The sequence below is a fragment of the Kogia breviceps genome, chromosome 6 (assembly GCF_026419965.1).
Source record: "Kogia breviceps isolate mKogBre1 chromosome 6, mKogBre1 haplotype 1, whole genome shotgun sequence".
Classification (NCBI taxonomy): domain Eukaryota; kingdom Metazoa; phylum Chordata; class Mammalia; order Artiodactyla; family Physeteridae; genus Kogia; species Kogia breviceps.
Window position 1 is genome coordinate 22,227,533 of NC_081315.1, and position 19,765 is coordinate 22,247,297.

General features: G+C 40.7%; 1 protein-coding gene across 2 annotated transcripts in view; it reads right to left on the bottom strand.

The window, feature by feature from the left end:
* Positions 1–1,322: 1,322 nt before the first annotated feature.
* RNF150 (ring finger protein 150) overlaps positions 1,323–19,765 on the bottom strand; it is a 244,096-nt gene continuing 225,653 nt past the window's right edge. For both annotated transcript variants that reach the window (XM_067035574.1, XM_059067523.2), the window contains exon 7: positions 1,323–9,044. In XM_067035574.1, coding sequence (XP_066891675.1) covers positions 8,926–9,044 — 119 coding nt within the window. In that variant the 3' untranslated portion in view covers positions 1,323–8,925. The remainder of the gene's footprint in view (positions 9,045–19,765) is intronic.

Below are 19,765 nucleotides of genomic sequence, written 5' to 3' on the forward strand. Positions count from 1 at the left end.
GAATTCACAATCCTTTTCAAATCTTCATAGTTGCATTTTTTTTTGAACCAGTACATAAGAACACGATTGCACTTATTTACATGATAGTCTTCTATATAACAAAAATAGCCATGTTGTATGATTGATTGTTTCCAATTATTATCCTTAATATTTCATCACTAGCCCACATGAGACAAACAGCTTATGCTTTCCAAGCACATAGAGAATACAATAAAGCAAGATAAAAGTCGTGTCTCCTAATAGAAGACAAATCCCTTTAAAGACAGTTTTTTAAAACTTCCGTGTATTTCAAGAGATATATAAAGTGCTTTAGAAGGAGTAAGGTAGGTGCCTGAGGTGGGGAAGAGGGAAAGAGAAAGAGATTTATACAGAAAACAAAACAAAAATGAATAACTACACTGCCTTAACTAATCATTTAAATATGCCTGTGACTTTGTATAGAAGATGATGTTTGGGTAAAACAGCTACATAATTCACTACTAAATTTTTTTAGCAATTAAGAGCTAACCAAAGTCCAAATAAAAAGTTACTCATGCAAATGCCATGAGGAATAACTTCGGTGATTTTGAGTCATGTGGCAAAAAAATCAAGGAAGCGCAGTCTCATTATCTCAATATGGAGAGGATGGGTCAGGGACCATTATGCGTGGGAGCTGCAGACTGGCCAGAAAGACCTCCAGGGGATGCTAAGTAAAATTCTGCCGGTGACATCATTCGTTTTACAACGAAAGCACATAATTTGTGTTCAGGAGGGGAAAAATAAATACACTGGATTTTTTTTCTTGCTAGTAGGGAGGGACTAGAGATTGATTTATGATGCCATGTCTGGACTATTATGAATGGTAGATTCATTCTTTGGAGGAGACTTTTTTTTTCCAGTGGAAATAATAATGTGCTCTATACAAAGAGGTTTAAATAAGTTGGTTTTTGTTTTGTTTTGTTTTGTTTTCTTCACATTAGTGAGCTGGCAATTGCTGGTCATGATCTGCAGTCCACAAAATCAGTGTCACATATATACTGCTTGGGAGGCTCCCCTGGAAACTAGAATAATCCTACACCCAGCTCATGAACATTTTAAAAGACAACACCCATTATTTTTTTCAGGAAATGAATGGAATGTAACTTTTCACAAGTACAAAATTACTCCATTTTCTAAATATAAGGGACATCCCACTATAAAAATAACAACCCTCCCTTCCCTCCCCCAACCCTACATCTCTTTCTAATTATAAAATGGTACAACCATTTCAGATTACTAATGTGAAAGCAGGAAGTAAATATATTATTATGTACATGTACAAAACACGTGAGTATTTCACACCATTTACATTCATATGAAAGAAGTCTGTTTATTGATCTTCCTTTGCAATCTGACAAGAAAAAAGTTGAGATAACGTTACAAAAACAATTAGGCCCTTGCCTTATAACTCTGCACAAACATTCCAGCCAGAGGCATCTTCTTTGCAAACAGAGAGAACAATACTCTTTCAGCATTCTGCAGAAGAAAGGGGCTGCTGACAGATCTTCCATGGGCTCCTCCTCCAACTTTTCAGAGTTTGTGACATTCCTTCCTCTTTTGACAAATGTGGACCAAATTCTCAACCACTGAGGAAACTGTACGATGAAAGGCAAATCACTACTCGTTGTTGAGGAAATGGTGACCCTAGTCAAATTAGCTGGCTCAAAGAATAATGGCGAGAATTCCAGCAGAGGGCACCCTGCCCCTTTGCAATAACACCCCACTTAACACTAAGTACCATAGACGCCAACACAAACACAGACTGAAAAGTCCTTTCGTTAATAGTCATTCTTCCATTGCTCCACTATCTATTACTACAGGCAATAGTTTGGTATTTTCTTCAAAAGAGCAGGATATGCTGTCATTAATGAGCTCTTATACATGAAAATTCTTTGGCTATTTAAAATCTTCACATTCTCCAAGAGAACAATATTCTGAGTTCAATAAAGCGCTCGACTTGTCTGAAACTTTTGAGGGAAAAGGGGACTAAGCGCTAGACTTTCAAGATGGTGCGGTACTAAGGCCATGAGACATTGTTTTAGATTTCTGGATTTAGTAAGGTCAATCACAAGCCTGCAAGAGAAAACCCCGTTTCACAGTTTCGTTCGACCAAGCAAACCACCCTCACTTTTATTTATGAGCACATTGTGAGAAAATTAAACTCGTCACTGGAAGAAACATGTGTCCATTTGGATGGTGATTGGTCTTTGGTGTATACAGTACACATGGTCCCCACATTTTTCCCGCTTCTCCAAGCCCTTCACTTCAGTAAGGATGACAAGACCACAGACATTCTGTCAAGCAATGACTTTAGGTAACTCAGGTTGAGTTACCTTCTCCACAGATTTTTCTCCCTCACTCCGTTCAGACCGGCAGAACCTCTGAAGAGGTGTATATTCTTGCCTTATCATTATCCTCAACAAGTATTTATCAGGTGGCCAGAGAGAGAATAGCTCGGTCGTAAGTACAAATGTTAACAGTAGCACGAGAATGAGAAGGTCTTTGATCACGGAGGTTCCTGAAGAAGCCACTTGATCATGAGGCATGCAAGGCAGGCAACATTCAGAGTATGCAAAGAGAGATGTAAATGACCTCAGCAGCTTCTTTGTAGAATGAGCAGGTTTTGCAATTACAGGGCTTGATAATTAAGGGTCTACATCCAGGGTCTGGAATCACTGCTTGAATTTTGGGATGATTAATCTAGTGCCATGGAAAGGCTCAAAGGGGAGAGCATGGCTACTGATCTATGGGTCTTTATAAATTATTGTTCCTATTACAAAGGGCCTGGAGTTGAGATGGGGAGGGGAGCAGGGAAAGGGAAGAGGTAAGTGATGAGAAATTCACACCTGCTTCTCAGAATTAATTCATTTTTCAGGTAATCCCAACCTTCTTTTGCAATCAGGAGTGTTCAACTCATGAGCGTTAAACTCCTTAAGACGTACACATTCCCCCAAGCAGGTCACCTCTAAAGCTAGGGGATGCTCGTGGACTCGGGAAGAGCATCCATGTTCATACCCTGCCATCCTCTTTTCTGACTTCCTGCGGGTAAGTATCTCCACCACCTTTTAATTGCCACCATCAAATGTACTTTTCAGTCCCGGCCATGCAAATAGCACAGAGGAGGGACTTCTCTGACTGCAGGGCACTCACTGCACAAGAGTCTGTGTGTCTTTCACTTTAGGGGAATGGTGGTTTTTTTTTTTTTTTTTTTTGCCTCTTTTTCAGTCTTAAGGAAGAAGTGGCCTCTCAGATCACTTACAAAGAGCAAACTCTCGTGCCAAGATGTTAAAAGCAGGAGTGGACATCGGATACCATACAGCCCACATGTTTTTCCAAGAAATCCTAACCCTGTGGTGGGGAGGGCCTGCGGTGAACTAAGAAGGTCACAAATGCTAGAGGTGGAAGATTAGAGATTAGACAGCATTCTGGAATTGTTACCTTGCCATTATTTACCTCAGAGACTTTTCTGGCAAGGAACCCTTAAAAAAAAAAAAAAAAGGCAATAGCTAGAGGTGGTTTGTGATAAAATTAGTGATATGAGAAGTGAAAATGAGGCAAACCCCATTACAGAGGAAGTTAATTTATAGTCACTGGTTTTCCTCGTCAGAAGTGAAAAGAGATACTGCCACACAGTAAAAAAATGCCAACAGGAGCAACGGTAATTACAATAGTGACCACCCTATAGATCCAGAGCCGCTAAGGTTTTTTTTTTGTCCTGAAAGGTGGGAAAAGGATATGTGTGTGGGTGTGTGTACAAAGAAGGAGACAGGCAGTCAGAGAGATCCAGAGATAGAGACACACCCAGACAAAAAAGGGTAAGAAATCTAAGTGGGAGTCTGTTTAAAAAAAGCTACCAGAAATGAACTCAGGGGCTCTATCTAGAATCACGGCGGGGGTGGGGGTGTCCTGGGTCCTCCCTTCTCAGAGGCTGTGACTCTATCTCAGGTTTTCTGAAGGGGTTTTGATTTAATGAGGTTTCTTTGTTTTTGGTCAAGGTGATGCATTCAATGGACAACTAAATGCCATTTATTTTTTACGCTCTGCAAGAATTTTCATCTCAACATAATGAACATGGTGGGGGTAAAAGAGTCCCAAGATAGGCTGTCATCATCTTTGGCTCTGAAAGGATGGCAGCTTCAGGGATGTCAGAGCACTAACGGCATCAACCCCTGGGTACCATGGTTTGATACGACCAAATCCAGACCCAGAAACACCCAGGATGTTTCCATCAGAATGAGGAAAATGCTCGAAACAAAACAAAACAAACAAACAAACAAACAAAACCTCTTTGGACAAAGATTGGACGCCATGGTCATGATCATTACTAAGTGATGCCAGAAAAGGTAGGTGCCTTTGCTACTTCTAACTTTCTACCTTCTCCAAACTCTCCACCACTCCCTGCCTAGATGATGGAGTTGACATTTTAGGGGTGACCAAATCCTAGAGATGAAATCAGTATTCCTATGCTCTATTCATGATCAGGGCTCAGTTCTTCCCAAAGGGACTGGCCACGTAGGACGTAGCAATTCCTAGGGGGGACTCTAAATTATTCTGAGGGAATGGAGATGCTCCTTTTCTTGCCCACAGCCTTGGGGTCTAAGAGGGACGCTTACTTCCAAGTTGAGATCTGGCTTCTGAGTTGCAGGTGGTCATAATTCACCAACTTGGGGGCCAGATGGTCACAAGCCCCAGAGACTCCTTCTCTATTGAGAAGGCTACACAAAGTCTTGTATTTGGAGTCAATATGTACCTTCCCACTTCCCCCCCCCACAAATCCAGGCATTTTAGCTATAGTGGTGGGGCTATGGGGCCCTGGGACCAGGAAAAGACCTTCTGCCAATCAGGAAGAAGGCGGACCAGGGGTTGAGGTAAAGTTGGATGACGGGTCTGGGTTTCTCTTTGGCTCCTGAGTACCACACATCAGTCCAAGGGTGGAAGTGAAGGATAAAATGTTGTCTCAGCACCAAATCAACATGCTTTGTGTGACTTGCTAAAAAACAACTGGTCAAGGAAGCAACAGAAAACGGTCACGGACGTCAGTGGTGTAGTTAGAAAGATCCAGCAAAAATTTCAGAAAGGATGGTCCTCATATTTACTCATTATAAAAAACAGATGGATCTCCAGGCCTCTCATTAGATGGCCTGGGTGGAGTCCAGTTCTTTCTGGAGGTAATTAGGTTTTAACCTTTTTTTACTCTGTGAGGGTCAGGGAATCTCGTGAGAATGTTGGAGAAGCTCTAGCCCCGCGCTGTCCAAGGTGGCCACGAGCCATGTGACGTGGCTGACAGCTGCAGAAATGGCCAGTCCGAACGGAGACGTGTGTGAGTGTAAAGCATACACTGCCCTTAGAAGATTTAGTACGGAAAAAGAACGTCAAGTATTTCACGAATACTTTTTACACTCATTATGTGTCGAAACAATAATATTGGCTTAAAGAAGGATATTATTAAGTTACTATTACCTGTTTCCTTTTGCTTTTTAAAAATGTGGCCAGTAGAAAATTGAAAATTACATGTGGGACTTGTACTATATTTCTGTTGAACAGTGCTGGTCTAGGCACTAAAGAAAAATACACATCAAGTCTGCCTACACCTCTAGAAGGTTCCCACACCCTCTGATACTCTTTGAGCTGCCAGGGCCCCAGGTCAGAGTTTCTTCTTCGTTGGGGAGAAGGTGAAGAAGGCTGTGGAGGAAGGATTGTTTCTATTTTTTTTTTTTTTTTTAACACGTCCTGTGCCAGTTAACCTTTTTTGTTGTCGTTTGTTTAAAACTACCAAAGCCATAGGGAAATTCTTCAGAAACAAACCTTTGGTAAAGGAGAAACTTCTAGGCTCAGCGAGTTTGCAGCAGAACCTCCTTGGGGTCAGGTCCACAGGCCTCAGATTGGCCAGCTGGGCCCCTCATCCGCTATGCAGCATCTTATAGGGGCTGCAGGGCCACAGTGCACATAAGCAACCGATTCCTGATCTACCCGGTCGCTCGCAGGAACAGAGAACACCCATCAATCCAAAAGGCATTTTCTCTCTGGGCATGGAATACAATTTATATTTCCTTTGCTGTTGAACTGTCCTTCTAATTCCCCTTGACTTAATAACAAAATTTGTTTTGGGCAAAGCCGACTGAGGGAGAGGTCGGCGGTGCAGGCCTTTGCTGACCAGGAAAAAGAAATACCTGGAGACGAAGAATTCCACACCGAGAAGGAGGATTTGAAAGTATCCAGAGACTGCAAACTCTGTGACTAAGTGTGGTTTTTGTTCTTATTTTTTTTTGGCTGCGTTGGGTCTTCGTTGCTGCCCGCGGGCTTTTTTCTAGTTGCAGCGAGCAGGGGCTACTCTTCGTTGTGGTGCGCGGGCTTCTCACTGCGGTGGCTTCTCTTGTTGCGGAGCATGGGCTCTAGGTGCGTGGGCTGCAGTAGCTGTGGCGCATGGGCTTAGTTGCTCCGCGGCATGTGGGATCTTCCCGGACCAGGGCTCGAACCCGTGTCCCCTGCATTGGCAGGCGGATTCTCAACAACTGAGCCACCAGGGAAGCCCTAAGTGTGGTTTTTAAAACAAGGCAAAACAAAACAACTCCTACTTGCACTTAAAATTCAGTCATTTAGATCGTCTCAGCCACGCAAGAGTGCCACATCCCAAAAGCTGTTATACGTTACGTGTCAAGTAACTGTGCCTCCCCAAGGTAGAGAGCCTGCTATATGTCATAGCTCTTTGTCAAAAATGGATCCCGCAGCAAAACGCTCATTAGTGGTCCTAAGACCAGAAAGAGGCTTGGGCATCATCTTGTTTTTTTTTTTTTTTTTTTGCGGTAAGTGGGCCTCTCACTGTTGTGGTCTCTCCCGTTGCAGAGCACAGGCTCCGGACGCGCAGGCTCAGCGGCCATGGCTCACGGGCCCAGCCGCTCCGCGGCATGTGGGATCCTCCCGGACCGGGGCACAAACCCGTGTCCCCTGCATCGGCAGGCGGACTCTCAACCACTGCGCCACCAGGGAAGCCCGGGCATCATCTTGTTAATCTCATTCACTTACAGATGGAGAAGCCAAGGCCCAGCAAACACACTGCTCATCTACGCCTCCTGACTCCTGATTTGGCACTGCCTTCATGTCTCCCTGCCTGGAGACCCTGGATTTCATTACTGCAAGTGTTGCACTCCCAGAGAGATGTGACATTTGTGAAGGTGGTGATCATTTTCCTTGCCTTGCTGCCTACTTAGAAAGCGTCAAATAGGAAATTGTTCAAGGTGGTGAAAAAAGAGCAGCCAGGGGTCTCCCTTGACACATACACCGTGTTCCAGCAGGCAGCAAGCTCTTACAGCAGAACAAAACTCTGTTCTTGCATGAGTATGCATGTAGCGAGACAGAAGGGCCTCATCACATACATAAATAACTCAGTGAGAGCAGCTTTCTCTGACAGGTAACCCACGCAGCAGCATGGCCTTTCGCGGATGTCGAAGTGATCCATCTAATGGTCCAGAGAAGCTATTCACACTGCCTTAGTCATCCCTGCATCTGGAGAGTCTCAGTGTATTACAAAATTGCCCACTGAAAAAAGTAGCACACCTCTGTCAAAAAAAGAATAAAAACAAACAGTTTAAAAACACCCGTGGGTTTTTAGAATTCCCTTTGATACCTCGTTTCCTTTCCCTCTTTGTCTCTCTCTCAGTCAGGAGAAACTTGACATCAACAATTCCCATGCTGTACTTTTTAGATCAAATGGTTTATCAAATCACACCTCTCTTCTCACTTGGTATCTAGACGCACTCAGGGGAGCCCTGGGAAGCAATTTCTTAAGGATTTACCTAAATCCTCCCTCGAGGTCTGGCGAGGTTGAACAGAAGCATATTGGAATTAAGGTAAGACCTAGATGCTACTGCAGCCCTCACTGTGTTGGATCCAAAGACGACTGGATCTTTTCTAAAGCTTCCATCTCCTGCAGAACCCATTTGTGGAGGTAACAAAAGACTGCTGTAGCCTTGGGGAAACAGACATTTTGCTTTCAGGAAGAGTATACGGTATCTGGTTTGAAAACTAGGCTTGGGCTTGCAGTCCCAGTGACGGACAAGCCCTACAGCCACGGAGAATGGTGCTAATGCCCTAGTGGGAACTTGTGAGTTCAGAATTTCAGCCAAAGACTGTTAAGAATCAGATGGATTGAAGTGCCTCCCTAGAGCTTCCTTCTCAAGTCACGTGGGTCCTTAACAGAGCCTGGCAAGTGGAAGCCAGTGTGTGTAGCTGAAAAAAATTAGCAGTGGCCTCAGCAGATTCAGAGCTTGGTGTTGGGGTCTCTGGCAGCTGGCATTTCCAAGATCCACTTAAAAGAATTTAGATTCTAAATGGAAGCTGGCCTTAGACTGTTTCAAGGTGCTGAGGCACTTCCTAAAGCCATGCACACTTCATGCTGAGAGGTCAAGGCCATTAATCTCAGAGATGGAATACAAACTGGTCATAGCAGGAACCGATGCTTCTAAACAGAACTCTGTACAAAAGCTGGAGCGAATCAAAGGAAAAACAAAAGAGTGAACATAAACTACACGTAGTCCTTAAAAAGAAAGCGCCAAAGAAATCAACAACATTCCCCAAATAGGAAAACAAGAAACTGAAATGAAACTAAGAAGCCCTAAAAGCGTCTTTTCAGTCTGTTTGAGGAACTTCGGAAGTGTGTGTCTACAAGGACATGGGAGAGAAAATCAGCTTTCAACTTCAAAGGTGCCAAGGCCATGAGCTGTTGTAGAGACGGAGAAACTGCGTCCTGATGAACGTGACTTTGGATGTTGCTTTTCGGTACCATTCTTGTGTGGAGTGCCCTGGAGTTGCCAAGGTGTTCTGGAGGTGCACGTGCCTGGTCCAGTCTTGGGGCACTCCTCCCTTCCTTCCCCTTGGGTCCTATCATCCCTTTTTTCTATATTCGCCATTTCAAGATTTCACCTCTTCGCAGTCTTGGTCGGTGGAAAGTTCTACATCAGACAGTCCAACCTCCATTGCCATGATCAGCGAGATGTCAGAATCACTGCTTATAGCTGGCTCCTGCTCACCTGGTGGGGGAAACAAAGTTCACAGTGAACACTGAGCTATGTCTTCAGATGCTGATTATTTCAATACAACTGCCTTTAATAACATTTCATTGAAGCCCAAGAGAAGGTATTAGGCTACCTTGTAAAAAAAAAAAAAAAGAAAGAAAAAAAGTCTGGTTAGAGACTTTTCTCACACTACAGCCCCAAATAAATTCTAAATGGGTCAAGAAGTTAAATGTAAACAAAAGAAACTAATGAAGCCAGAGGAAAATATATCTTATAAGTATATATCTAAGTAGGAAGAAACTATATCTAACATCTCTAAGTAAGGCAAGAAGTGCTACATGGAAAAGTACTTGAGCAATTCACAGATGAAAAGACTGATAAATGTGTATAAAATTATAAAAATATTAAAAACGTGAAAAATAAGATCAAAGGTATATGTCACACTGGGAATATCTGCAAAAATTTCACAGAGGATTGTATTCGGTTTTTTTTGAACTTTATTTTTTATACAGCAGGTTCTTATTAGTTATCCATTTTGTACACATCAGTGTACACATGTCAATCCCAATCTCCCAAATCATCACACCACCATCCCCCCCGCCACTTTCCCCCCTGGTGTCCATACGTTTGTTCTCTACATCTGTCTCAATTTCTGCCCTGCAAACCGGTTCATCTGTAGCATTTTTCTAGCTCCACATACATGCGTTAACATACGATATTTGTTTCTCTCTTTCTGACTTACTGCATGGTAGTCTCTAGATCCGTCCATGTCTCTACAAATGACCCAATTTCATTCCCTTTTATGGCTGAGTAATATTCCATTGTATATATGTACCACATCTTCTTTATCCATTTGTCTGTTGATGGGCATTTAGGTTGCTTCTATGACCTGGCTATTGTAAATAGTGCTGCAGTGAACATTGAGGTGCATGTGTCTTTTTGAATTATGGTTTTCTCAGGGTATATGCCCAGTAGTGGGATTGCTGGGACATATGGTAGTTCTATTTTTAGTTTTTTAAGGAACCTCCATACTGTTCTCCATGGTGGCTGTATCAAGTTACTTTCCCACCAACAGTGCAAGGGGGTTCCTTTTTATCCACACCCTCTCCAGCATTTGTTGTTTGTAGATGTTCAGATGATACCCATTCTAACTGGTATGAGGTGATACATCACTGTAGTTTTGATTTGCATTTCTCTAATAATTAGTGATGTTGAGCAGCTTTTCATGTGCTTCTTCTCCATCTGTATGTCTTCTTTGGAGAAATGTCTGTTTAGCTCTTCTGCCAATTTTTGGATTGGGTTGTTTGTTTTTTTAATATTGAGGTGCATGAGCTGTTTATATATTTTGGAGATTAATCCTTCATCCATTGATTCGTTTGCAAATATTTTCTCCCATTTTGAGAGTTGTCTTTTCATCTTGTTTATGTTTTCCTTTGCTGTGCAAAAGCTTTTAAGTTTCATTAGGTCCCATTTGTTTGTTTTTCTTTTTATTTCCATCACTCTAGGAGGTGGATCAAAAAAGATCTTGCTGTGATTTATGTCAAAGAGTGTTCTTCCTAAGTTTTCCTCTAAGAGTTTTATAGTGTCCGGTCTTACATTTAGGTCTCAAAACCATTTTGAGTTTATTTTTGTGTATGGTGTTAGGGAGTGTTCTAATTTCATTCTTTTACATGTAGCTGTCCAGTTTCCCCAGCACCACTTATTGAAGAGGCTGTATTTTCTCCATTGTATATCCTTGCCTCCTTTGTCATAGATGCGTTGACCATAGGTGTGTGGGTTTATCTCTGGGCTTTCTATCTTGTTCCATTGATCTATATTCCTGTTTTTGTGCCAGTACTATATTGTCTTGATTACTGTAGCTTTGTAGTATAGTCTGAAGTCAGGGAGTCTGATTCCTCCAGCTCTGTTTTTTCCCCTCAATACTGCTTTGGCTATTCGGGGTCTTTTGTGTCTCCATAGAAATTTTAAGATTTTTTTGTTCTAGGTCCATAAAAAATGCCATTGGTAATTTGATAGGGATTGCATTGAATCTATAGATTGCTTTGGGTAGTATAGTCATTTTCACAATATTGATTCTTCCAATCCAAGAACATGGTATATCTCTCCATCTGTTGATATCATCTTTAATTTCTTTCATCAGTGTCTTATAGTTTTCTGCCTACAGGTTTTTTGTCTCCCTTGGTAGGTTTATTCCTAGGTATTTTATTCTTTTTGTTGCAATGGTAAATGGGAGTGTCTCCTTAATTTCTCTTTCAGATTTTTCATCATTAGTGTATAGGAATGCAAGAGATATCTGTGCATTAATTTTGTATCCTGCAACTTGACCAAATTCATTGATTAGCTCTAGTAGTTTTCTGGTGGCATCTTTAGGATTCTCTATGTATAGTATCATGTCATCTGCAAACAGTGACAGTTTTACTTCTTCTTTTCCAATTTGTATTCCTTTTATTTCTTTTTCTTCTTTGATTGCCATGGCTAGGACTTCCAAAACTATGTTGAATAAGAGTGGTGAGAGTGGACATCCTTGTCTTGTTCCTGATCTTAGAGGAAATGCTTTCAGTTTTTCACCATTGAGAATGATGTTAGCTGTAGGTTTGTCATATATGGCCATTATTATGCTGAGGTGGGCTCCCTCTATGCCCACTTTCTGGAGAGTTTTTTATCATAAATAGGTGTTGAATTTTGTCAAAAGCTTTCTCTGCATCTATTGAGATGATCATATGGTTTTTATTCTTCAATTTGTTAATATGGTGTATCACATTGATTGATTTGCGTTTATTGAAGAATCCTTGCATCCCTGGGATAAATTCCACTTGATCATGGTGTATGATCCTTTTAATGTGTTGCTGGATTCTGTTTGCTACTATTTTGTTGAGGATTTTTGCATGTATATTCATCAGTGATATTGGTCTATAATTTTCTTTTTTTGTAGTATCTTTGTCTGGTTTTGGTATCAGGGTGATGGTGGCCTCATAGAATGAGTTTGGGAGTGTTCCTTCCTCTGCAATTTTTTGGAGGAGTTTGAGAAAGATGGGTATTAGCTCTTCTCTAAATGCTTGATAGAATTCACCTGTGAAGCCATCTGGTCCTGCACTTTTGTTTGCTGGAAGATTTTTAATCACAGTTTCAATTTCATTACTTGTGATTGGTCTGTTCCTATTTTCTATTTCTTCCTGGTTCAATCTTGGAAGGTTATACCTTTCTAAGTTTGTCCATTTCTTCCAGGTTGTCCATTTTATTGGCATAGAGTTGCTTGTAGTAGTCTCTTAGGATGCTTCATATTTCTGCGGTGTCTGTTGTAACTTCTCCTTTTTAATTTCTAATTTTACTGATTTGAATCCTCTCCCTCTTTTTCTTGATGAGTCTGGCTAATAGTTTATCAATTTTGTTTATCTTCTCAAAGAACCAGCTTTTAGATTTATTGATCTTTGCTATTGTTTTCTTTGTTTCTATTTCATTTATTTCTGCTCTGATCTTTATGATTTCTTTCCTTCTACTAAATTTGGGTTTTGTTTGTTCTTCTTTCTCTAGTTCTTTTAGGTGTAAGGTTAGATTGTTTATTTGAGATGTTCGTTGTTTCTTGAGGTAGGACTGTATTGCTATAAAATTCCCTCTTAGAACTGCTTTTGCTGCAGCCCATAGGTTTTGGATTGTCATGTTTTCATTGTCATTTGTCTCTAGGTATTTTTTGATTTCCTCTTTGATTTCTTCAGTGATCTCTTGGTTATTTAGTAACGTATTGTTTAGCCTCCACGTGTTTTTGTTTTTTATGGTTTTTGTTCCCTGTAATTGACTTCTAATCTCATAGCGTTGTTGTCAGAAAAGATGCTTGATATGATTTCAATTTTCTTAAATTTACTGAGGCTTGATTTGTGACCCAAGATGTGATCTATCCTGGAGAATGTTCCATGTGCACTTGAGAAGAAAGTGTAATCTGCTGTTTTTGGATGGAATGTCCTATAAATATCAATTAAATGCCTCTGCTCTATTGTGTCATTTAAGGCTTGTGTTTCCTTATTAATTTTCTGTTTGAATGATCTGTCCATTGGTGTAAATGAGGTGTTAAAGTCCCCCACTATTACTGTGTTACTGTCGATTTCCTATTTTATAGCTGTTAGCAGTTGCCTTATGTATTGAGGTGCTCCTATGTTGGGTGCATATATATTTATAATCGTTATATCTTCTTCTTGGTTTGATCCCTTGATCATTATGTAGTGTCCTTCCTTGTCTCTTGTAACATTCTTTATTTTAAAGTCTATTTTATCTGATATGAGTATTGCTACTGAGGCTTTCTTTTGATTTCCATTTGCATGGAATGTCTTTTTCCATCCCCTCATTTTCAGTCTGTATATGTCCCTAGGTCTGAAGTGGGTCTCTTGTAGACAGCATATATATGGGTCTTGTTTGTTTATCCATTCAGCGAGCCTGTGTCTTTTGGTTGGAGCATTTAATCCATTCACATTTAAGGTAATTATTGATACGTATGTTCCTATGAGCATTTTCTTAATTGTTTTGGTTTTGTTTTTGTAGGACTTTTCTTCTCTTGTGTTTCCTACTTAGAGAAGTTCGTTTAGCATTTGTTGTAGAGCTGGTTTGGTGGTGGTTAATTTCTTAGCTTTTGCTTGTCTGTAAAGCTTTTGATTTCTCCATCGAATCTGATGAGATCCTTGCTCGGTAGAGTAATCTTGTTTGTAGGTTCTTCCCTTTCATCACTTTAAATATGTCATGCCACTGACTTCTGGCTTGTACAGTTTCTGCTGAGAAATCAGCTGGTAACCTTATGGGAGTTCCCTTGTATGTTATTTGTCATTTTTCCCTTGCTGCTTTCAAAAATTTTTCTTTGTCTTTAATTTTTGCCAATTTGATTACTATGTGTCTTGGTGTGTTTCTCCTTGGGTTTATCCTGTATGGGACTCTCTGCGCTTCCTGGACTTGGGTGGCTATTTCCTTTTCCATGTTAGGGAAGTTTTTGACTACAATCTCTTCAAATATTTTCTCTGGTCCTTTCTCTCTCTCTTCTCCTTCTGGGACCCCTATAATGCGAATGTTGTTGCATTTAATGTTGTCCCAGAGGTCTCTTAGGCTGTCTTCATTTCTTTTCATTTTTTTTTCTTTATTCTGTTCCACAGCAGTGAATTCTACCATTCTGTCTTCTGGGTCACTTATCCATTCTTCTGCCTCAGTTATTCTGCTATTGATTCCTTCTAGTATATTTTTAATTTCAGTTATTGTATTGTTCATCTCTGTTTGTTCTTTAATTCTTCTAGGTCTTTGTTAAACATTTCTTGCATCTTCTCAATCTTTGCCTCCATTCTTTTTCCGAGGTCCTGGATCATCTTCATTATCATTATTCTGAATTCTTTTTCTGGAAGGTTGCCTATCTCCACTTCATTTCATTGTTTTTCTGGGGTTTTATCTTTTTCCTTCATCTGGTACATAGCCCTCTGCCTTTTCATCTTGTCTATCTTTCTGTGAATGTGGTTTTTGTTCCACAGGCTGCAGGATTGTAGTTCTTGTTGCTTCTGCTGTCTGCCCTCTGGTGGATGAGGCTATCTAAGAGGCTTGTGCAAGTTTCTTGATGGGAGGGACTGGTGGTGGGTAGAGCTGACTGTTGCTCTCGTAGGCAGAGCTCAGTAAAACTTTAATCTGCTTGTCTGCTGATGGGTGGGGCTGGATTCCCTCCCTGTTGGTTGTATGGCCTGAGGTGACCCCGCACTGGAGCCTGCCCGGGCTCTTTGGTGGGGCTAATGATGGACTCTGGGAGAGCTCATGCCAAGGAGCACTTCCCAGAACTTCTGTGGCCAGTGTCCTTGTCCCCACGGTGAGCCACAGCCACCCCCCACCTCTGCAGGAGACCCTCCAACACTAGCAGGTAGGTCTGGTTCAGTCTCCTATGGGGTCACTGCTCCTTCCCCTGGGTCCCGATGCACACACTACTTTGTGTGTGCCCTCCAAGAGTGGAGTCTCTGTTTCTCCAATCCTGTTGAAGTCCTGTAATCAAATCCCACTAACCTTCAAAGTCTGATTCTTTAGGAATTCCACCTCCCGTTGCTGGACCCCCAGGTTGGGAAGCCTGACGTGGGGCTCCAATGGGTGGACTTCTGTGGTATAAGTGTTCTCCAGTTTGTGAGTCACCACCCAGCAGTTATGGGATTTGATTTTATTGTGATTGCGCCCCTCCTACCATCATATTGTGGCTTCTCCTTTGTCTTTGGATGTGGGGTATCTTTTTGGGTGCGCTCCAGTATTTTCCTGTCGATGATTGTTCAGCAGTTAGTTGTGATTCCGGTGCTCTTGCAAGAGGGAGTGAGAGCACGTCCTCTTACTCCGCCATCTTGAACCAATCTTTGAGGACTGTATTCTTAACAGAGAGCTTTTAAATAGATAAGAAAAACTAAGAGTCCAACAGAAAAATGGGTAAAGGTTACTGTTACACAGTTCACAAAAAATGTAATATAAATGGCCAATAAATATCAGGTAAAAAGAAGCTATTCTTTTTTTTAATGAAATCTTCACTCTTTAAAAAAGAGTGTATTACAGTTAAGGGTACATTGAGGTAGGTATTTTGATCAACTGTACTCAGAACTGTGAAATTTTCACTCAGTAATTTCATTTCCAGAATGCATTATAGAGGAATTATCAGAGATGCAAAACTATTCATTTAAGCATTATTTATAGCAGCAAAACATTGCAAGAAGTCCAACAATAAAAAATATCTCAGTAAACTATATTTCTTCTGAAGGACAATCTTCTGGTTATAATCACTAAAGTGATGTTTCCAGAGAGTTTGTAGTGCAGTGAAATCGACAGAGAAAGTTAAGTAGAAGCAAGAAGACCAAAAATGTTAATAAGAGTTGTCTCACGTTTTCAGGTTTATAATTATTTTCTTTTCTTTAAAAAAATTTAGTTTTACTCCTAACCATTCTGCAATGAACAGATATCATTCATTCACTCAAGACATAATTATTGAGTCCCTACTGTGTGCTAAGGCTTATGCTAACTGTAGAGAGATAGGTGAGAGCAAGGCAGTTCCAGATCTCAAGGAGCTTACTGTCCAGTAGACAGGCAGACCATTTACTTGTCAATTACCACCCAACAGGATAAGCACTTTGCTGGAAGATGTACCGGTTTTATAGGAGCAGGTAACGGGGCTACATAACTATTTAGTGAATCAAAGAAGGCTTCCCACAGGCTGCGATATCTAAACTGAGTCCTATAGGATAACTTGTATTTTAGCCAGATGAATGAGAAGGACGAATCTTTTAAGCACTAGCAATAGCATGCACAGATGGCTGCCGGTGATAGGAAGCCTTGCGCAGATGGACATCAGACTGTATTTAAATATGACTGGGATGCAGAGGCAAGCTAGGGAGTATGAACAGGGGAGGCTGGGGAGCTCAGATGCCTATAAGGCAGCTTTAAAACCAGAAGATCTTGTACGTTCCATTACCCTGCAGAAGAAATATGCAATTAAAACACCAACAAAACATCTAAGTGCTAAAGAATGTGGATGGTTATAATACACTTTTGCTCTCATAATCATTGATATAATTTATTTCATGTTGAAGTGCAGTTAAGAAAAATATATGATTTTCATGAAGGGTAGTGAATTCTTCAGATGTTTAAAAGGAGACAAACAGAGAACTAACAAAGAGTTATGGTCTTAGAATCAGTTTTAGAGAAATGAGGTATTTCACAGGGATATACCTAAAGACTGAGATCTAAAATGTTTCCCAGACCCAAAAGTGCATGAGGTTCGTAGAAGTGTAGACAGATCAATGGGTAGAATAAAACTTTGGAAGCAGATCTTGGAAGATAGAAGTACAGTATTTAGTCTTTGAAAATGGTGATGTTCAACAAAAATTCAATAAAACTAGTCATTTAGAAAAGGGTGAAACTGGATTCCTGCCTCATACCATATACATTGTAGGCTGGCTAAATATCTGTATCTCTATCTGTATCCACATCTATATCTATATCTGTATCTATATCTGTACATATAGCCCATCTTTATTTTTTTTGTGTGTACTTCCTTCCCATTTATCCTCCTCTCCAGAGCCATCTGGTACCTTCCATCCATGACCTTTGGGGAATTCTCTGATGCAAACTAGGATAGTCCTCCCCTTCCTGCTTCGCCCTTGTTCTCTCCGCAGGGCTGTGGCTTGCTGTTGTGTAGGCTGCACTCAGCACCACCTGGAGGAAGCTTTCACTCTGGAGGCTGAGTGAGCAGTGGGCACTGAATTTCAGCAGGACACAACCTGCACAGCCAGAGACAGGACCTCGCTCTGATTTTTAGGTCCACTAGGTCAATGACCCCTTATTTTTTTCCCAGTTGCCCAAATGTTACCTGTGTCTCTTTATACATTTTCCCTGTCCATGTTGGTCTATGCCTTACAAAAATCCCTTTGCTATAGTTTTTGTGGGGTTTTAGGAGTGGCTGGAAGTAATTTCATGTGTTCAATCCACTCTTTTTACTCAGTGCTCTCTGTAAGCACCACTTTTACAATGAGAAAATTATATACTGAAAATTATATTTATGAGAACTGGGATCCTATCTTACTTTAGGAGACTATATTCTAGTCTCGGCTATAAGTAACCACACATGTTACTTTGTATAAGTCACTTTCTCCTTTAGGACTAGAGTTTAAATGTCTATAAAATGAGAGTTTGGACTAGGTATCTTAGAGTCCTTTCCAGTTGTTACAGCTTATTCATGTATATGCTGATGCCAGTCTAGCACAGTGCCTCATACATGGCAGGTGCTCAATAAATAATTATTTAATAGAATTACAGAAAGAATTGTCTTTCTTTTGTCATAACCCTTCAACATGTTGCTTTCTATTAAAAATTTTTTTTTCTTAAAAAGAAGGTTTGCTAGTGTATATTTAGTACAAGTATGTACTAAATGGGAGAAATCACTACTCTGAGGTGTAAAGAAAGCTGAAATATTCTTATTCCTGGAGATAAAAAATGAGGGCCAAAGATATGGAAGAAACCTAAGTGTCCAGCGACAGCTGAATGGATAAAGATGTGATATATATATACATATATATGTACAATGGAATACTACTCAGCTATAAAAAAGAATGAAATTTTGCCACTTGTAGCAACATGGATGGACTGGGAGGGTGTTATGCTAAGTGAAATAAGTCAGACAGAGAAAGACAAATACTGTATGATATCACTTATATGTGGAATCTAAAAAATACAACAATCTAGTGAATACAACAAAAAAGGAAGCAGACTCACAGATAGAACAAACTAGTGGTTACCAGTGGGGAGAGGGGGAGGGTCATGATGGGGGGGAGTGGGAGGCACAAACTACTGGGTGTAAGACAAGCTACAAGGATGTATTGTACAACACAAGGGAATATGGCCAATATTTTGTAATACCTGTAAATGGAGTGTAACCTTTAAAAATTATATAAAAAACTTAAAAAATGAGGGCTGTATTGTAGAGATATATTCTCTCCCTTCCCTTCCCCCTTCACCTGCCCCTCTTTCTCCTTCTCCTTCTTCTTGTTCTTTTGGGCAATAGTCCAAGAACCAATTTAGTTCACAAGAAGCCAAAAATGACAGCTCACAAGTAAACTATAAGTCAACCGAAGAGCTCACGATGGAGTGATCTTATAGCTTTCATATGGAGCTAGTACAAAAGGAAGCACAGATAAGAGTTGACTTGTGTAGAGATAGCTTACTGTACCTGTAGCTTTTCACCTACACTCCTATCTTCTCAGCCACCCAGCCTCAGCAGATTTCAAGGATTCATTCTCAGCGTGGTGTTTTCTAAATCAGAATGTGTGAACTGAAAAAGAAAAGGGCTGTGGGGACTGCTATAACTATGGGCTGTTGAACTCATGATGCTATTTTGGAAATTGTCCTGCACTGCTCTAGGCAAAGATGAATTCAAACCAATAAAAATAGAGATTTGCCAAAAATGGTGCAATTTTCATGATGTGACATTGCATCAACCACAATATCTATTCATTTTCCATGCCAAAACTTTAAAAAATGATCTGAAGACATCTGAAATTATTCTTTAGTCTGTCCTGTGTTTTTTTTTCTTTTTTTTTTTTGGTGGTACGCGGGCCTCTCACTGTTGTGGCCCCTCCCGTTGCGGAGCGCAGGCTCCGGACGCGCAGGCTCAGCGGCCATGGCTCACGGGCCCAGCCGCTCCGCGGCACGTGGGATCCTGCCGGACCGGGGCCCGAACCCACGTCCCCCGCATCGGCAGGCGGACTCTCAACCGCTGCACCACCAGGGAAGCCCTGTCTTGTGTTTTTAATTGAATTTGGTTTGCTCCGTAATTTTTAAAAGCAGGGTTTTATCCTTTAATCAAGGCAGATGTTTTACTTCGAGGACAAATAAAAATGCTGACACTAAAACATTTAGAAGGTTCTCTGTAGGTGGTACTAATTGAGTGTAAAGTAACAATTAACAATATAAATGTTCACCGATTTTTATCTTCTTCCCTGCAAAAGCGAATATAAAATGAATGCAAAAATAACATTGGCCTTTACTGAATTCTCACAATAACCCTTTGATGTGGGTATTATTATTCCTATTTCACAAAGTAAAAAAAAGCCTTAGTCCCTTTGACACAGTAGTATAATACCTACTTGACACACTTTCTTCTCTTGGTTTCATGCATTGTAAGGACATTGAGAGAATTTAAACAGGGAGTAATATGATCTGCTTAGTATTTTAAAAGAGCACTCTTGCTGTTAAGTGAAGAA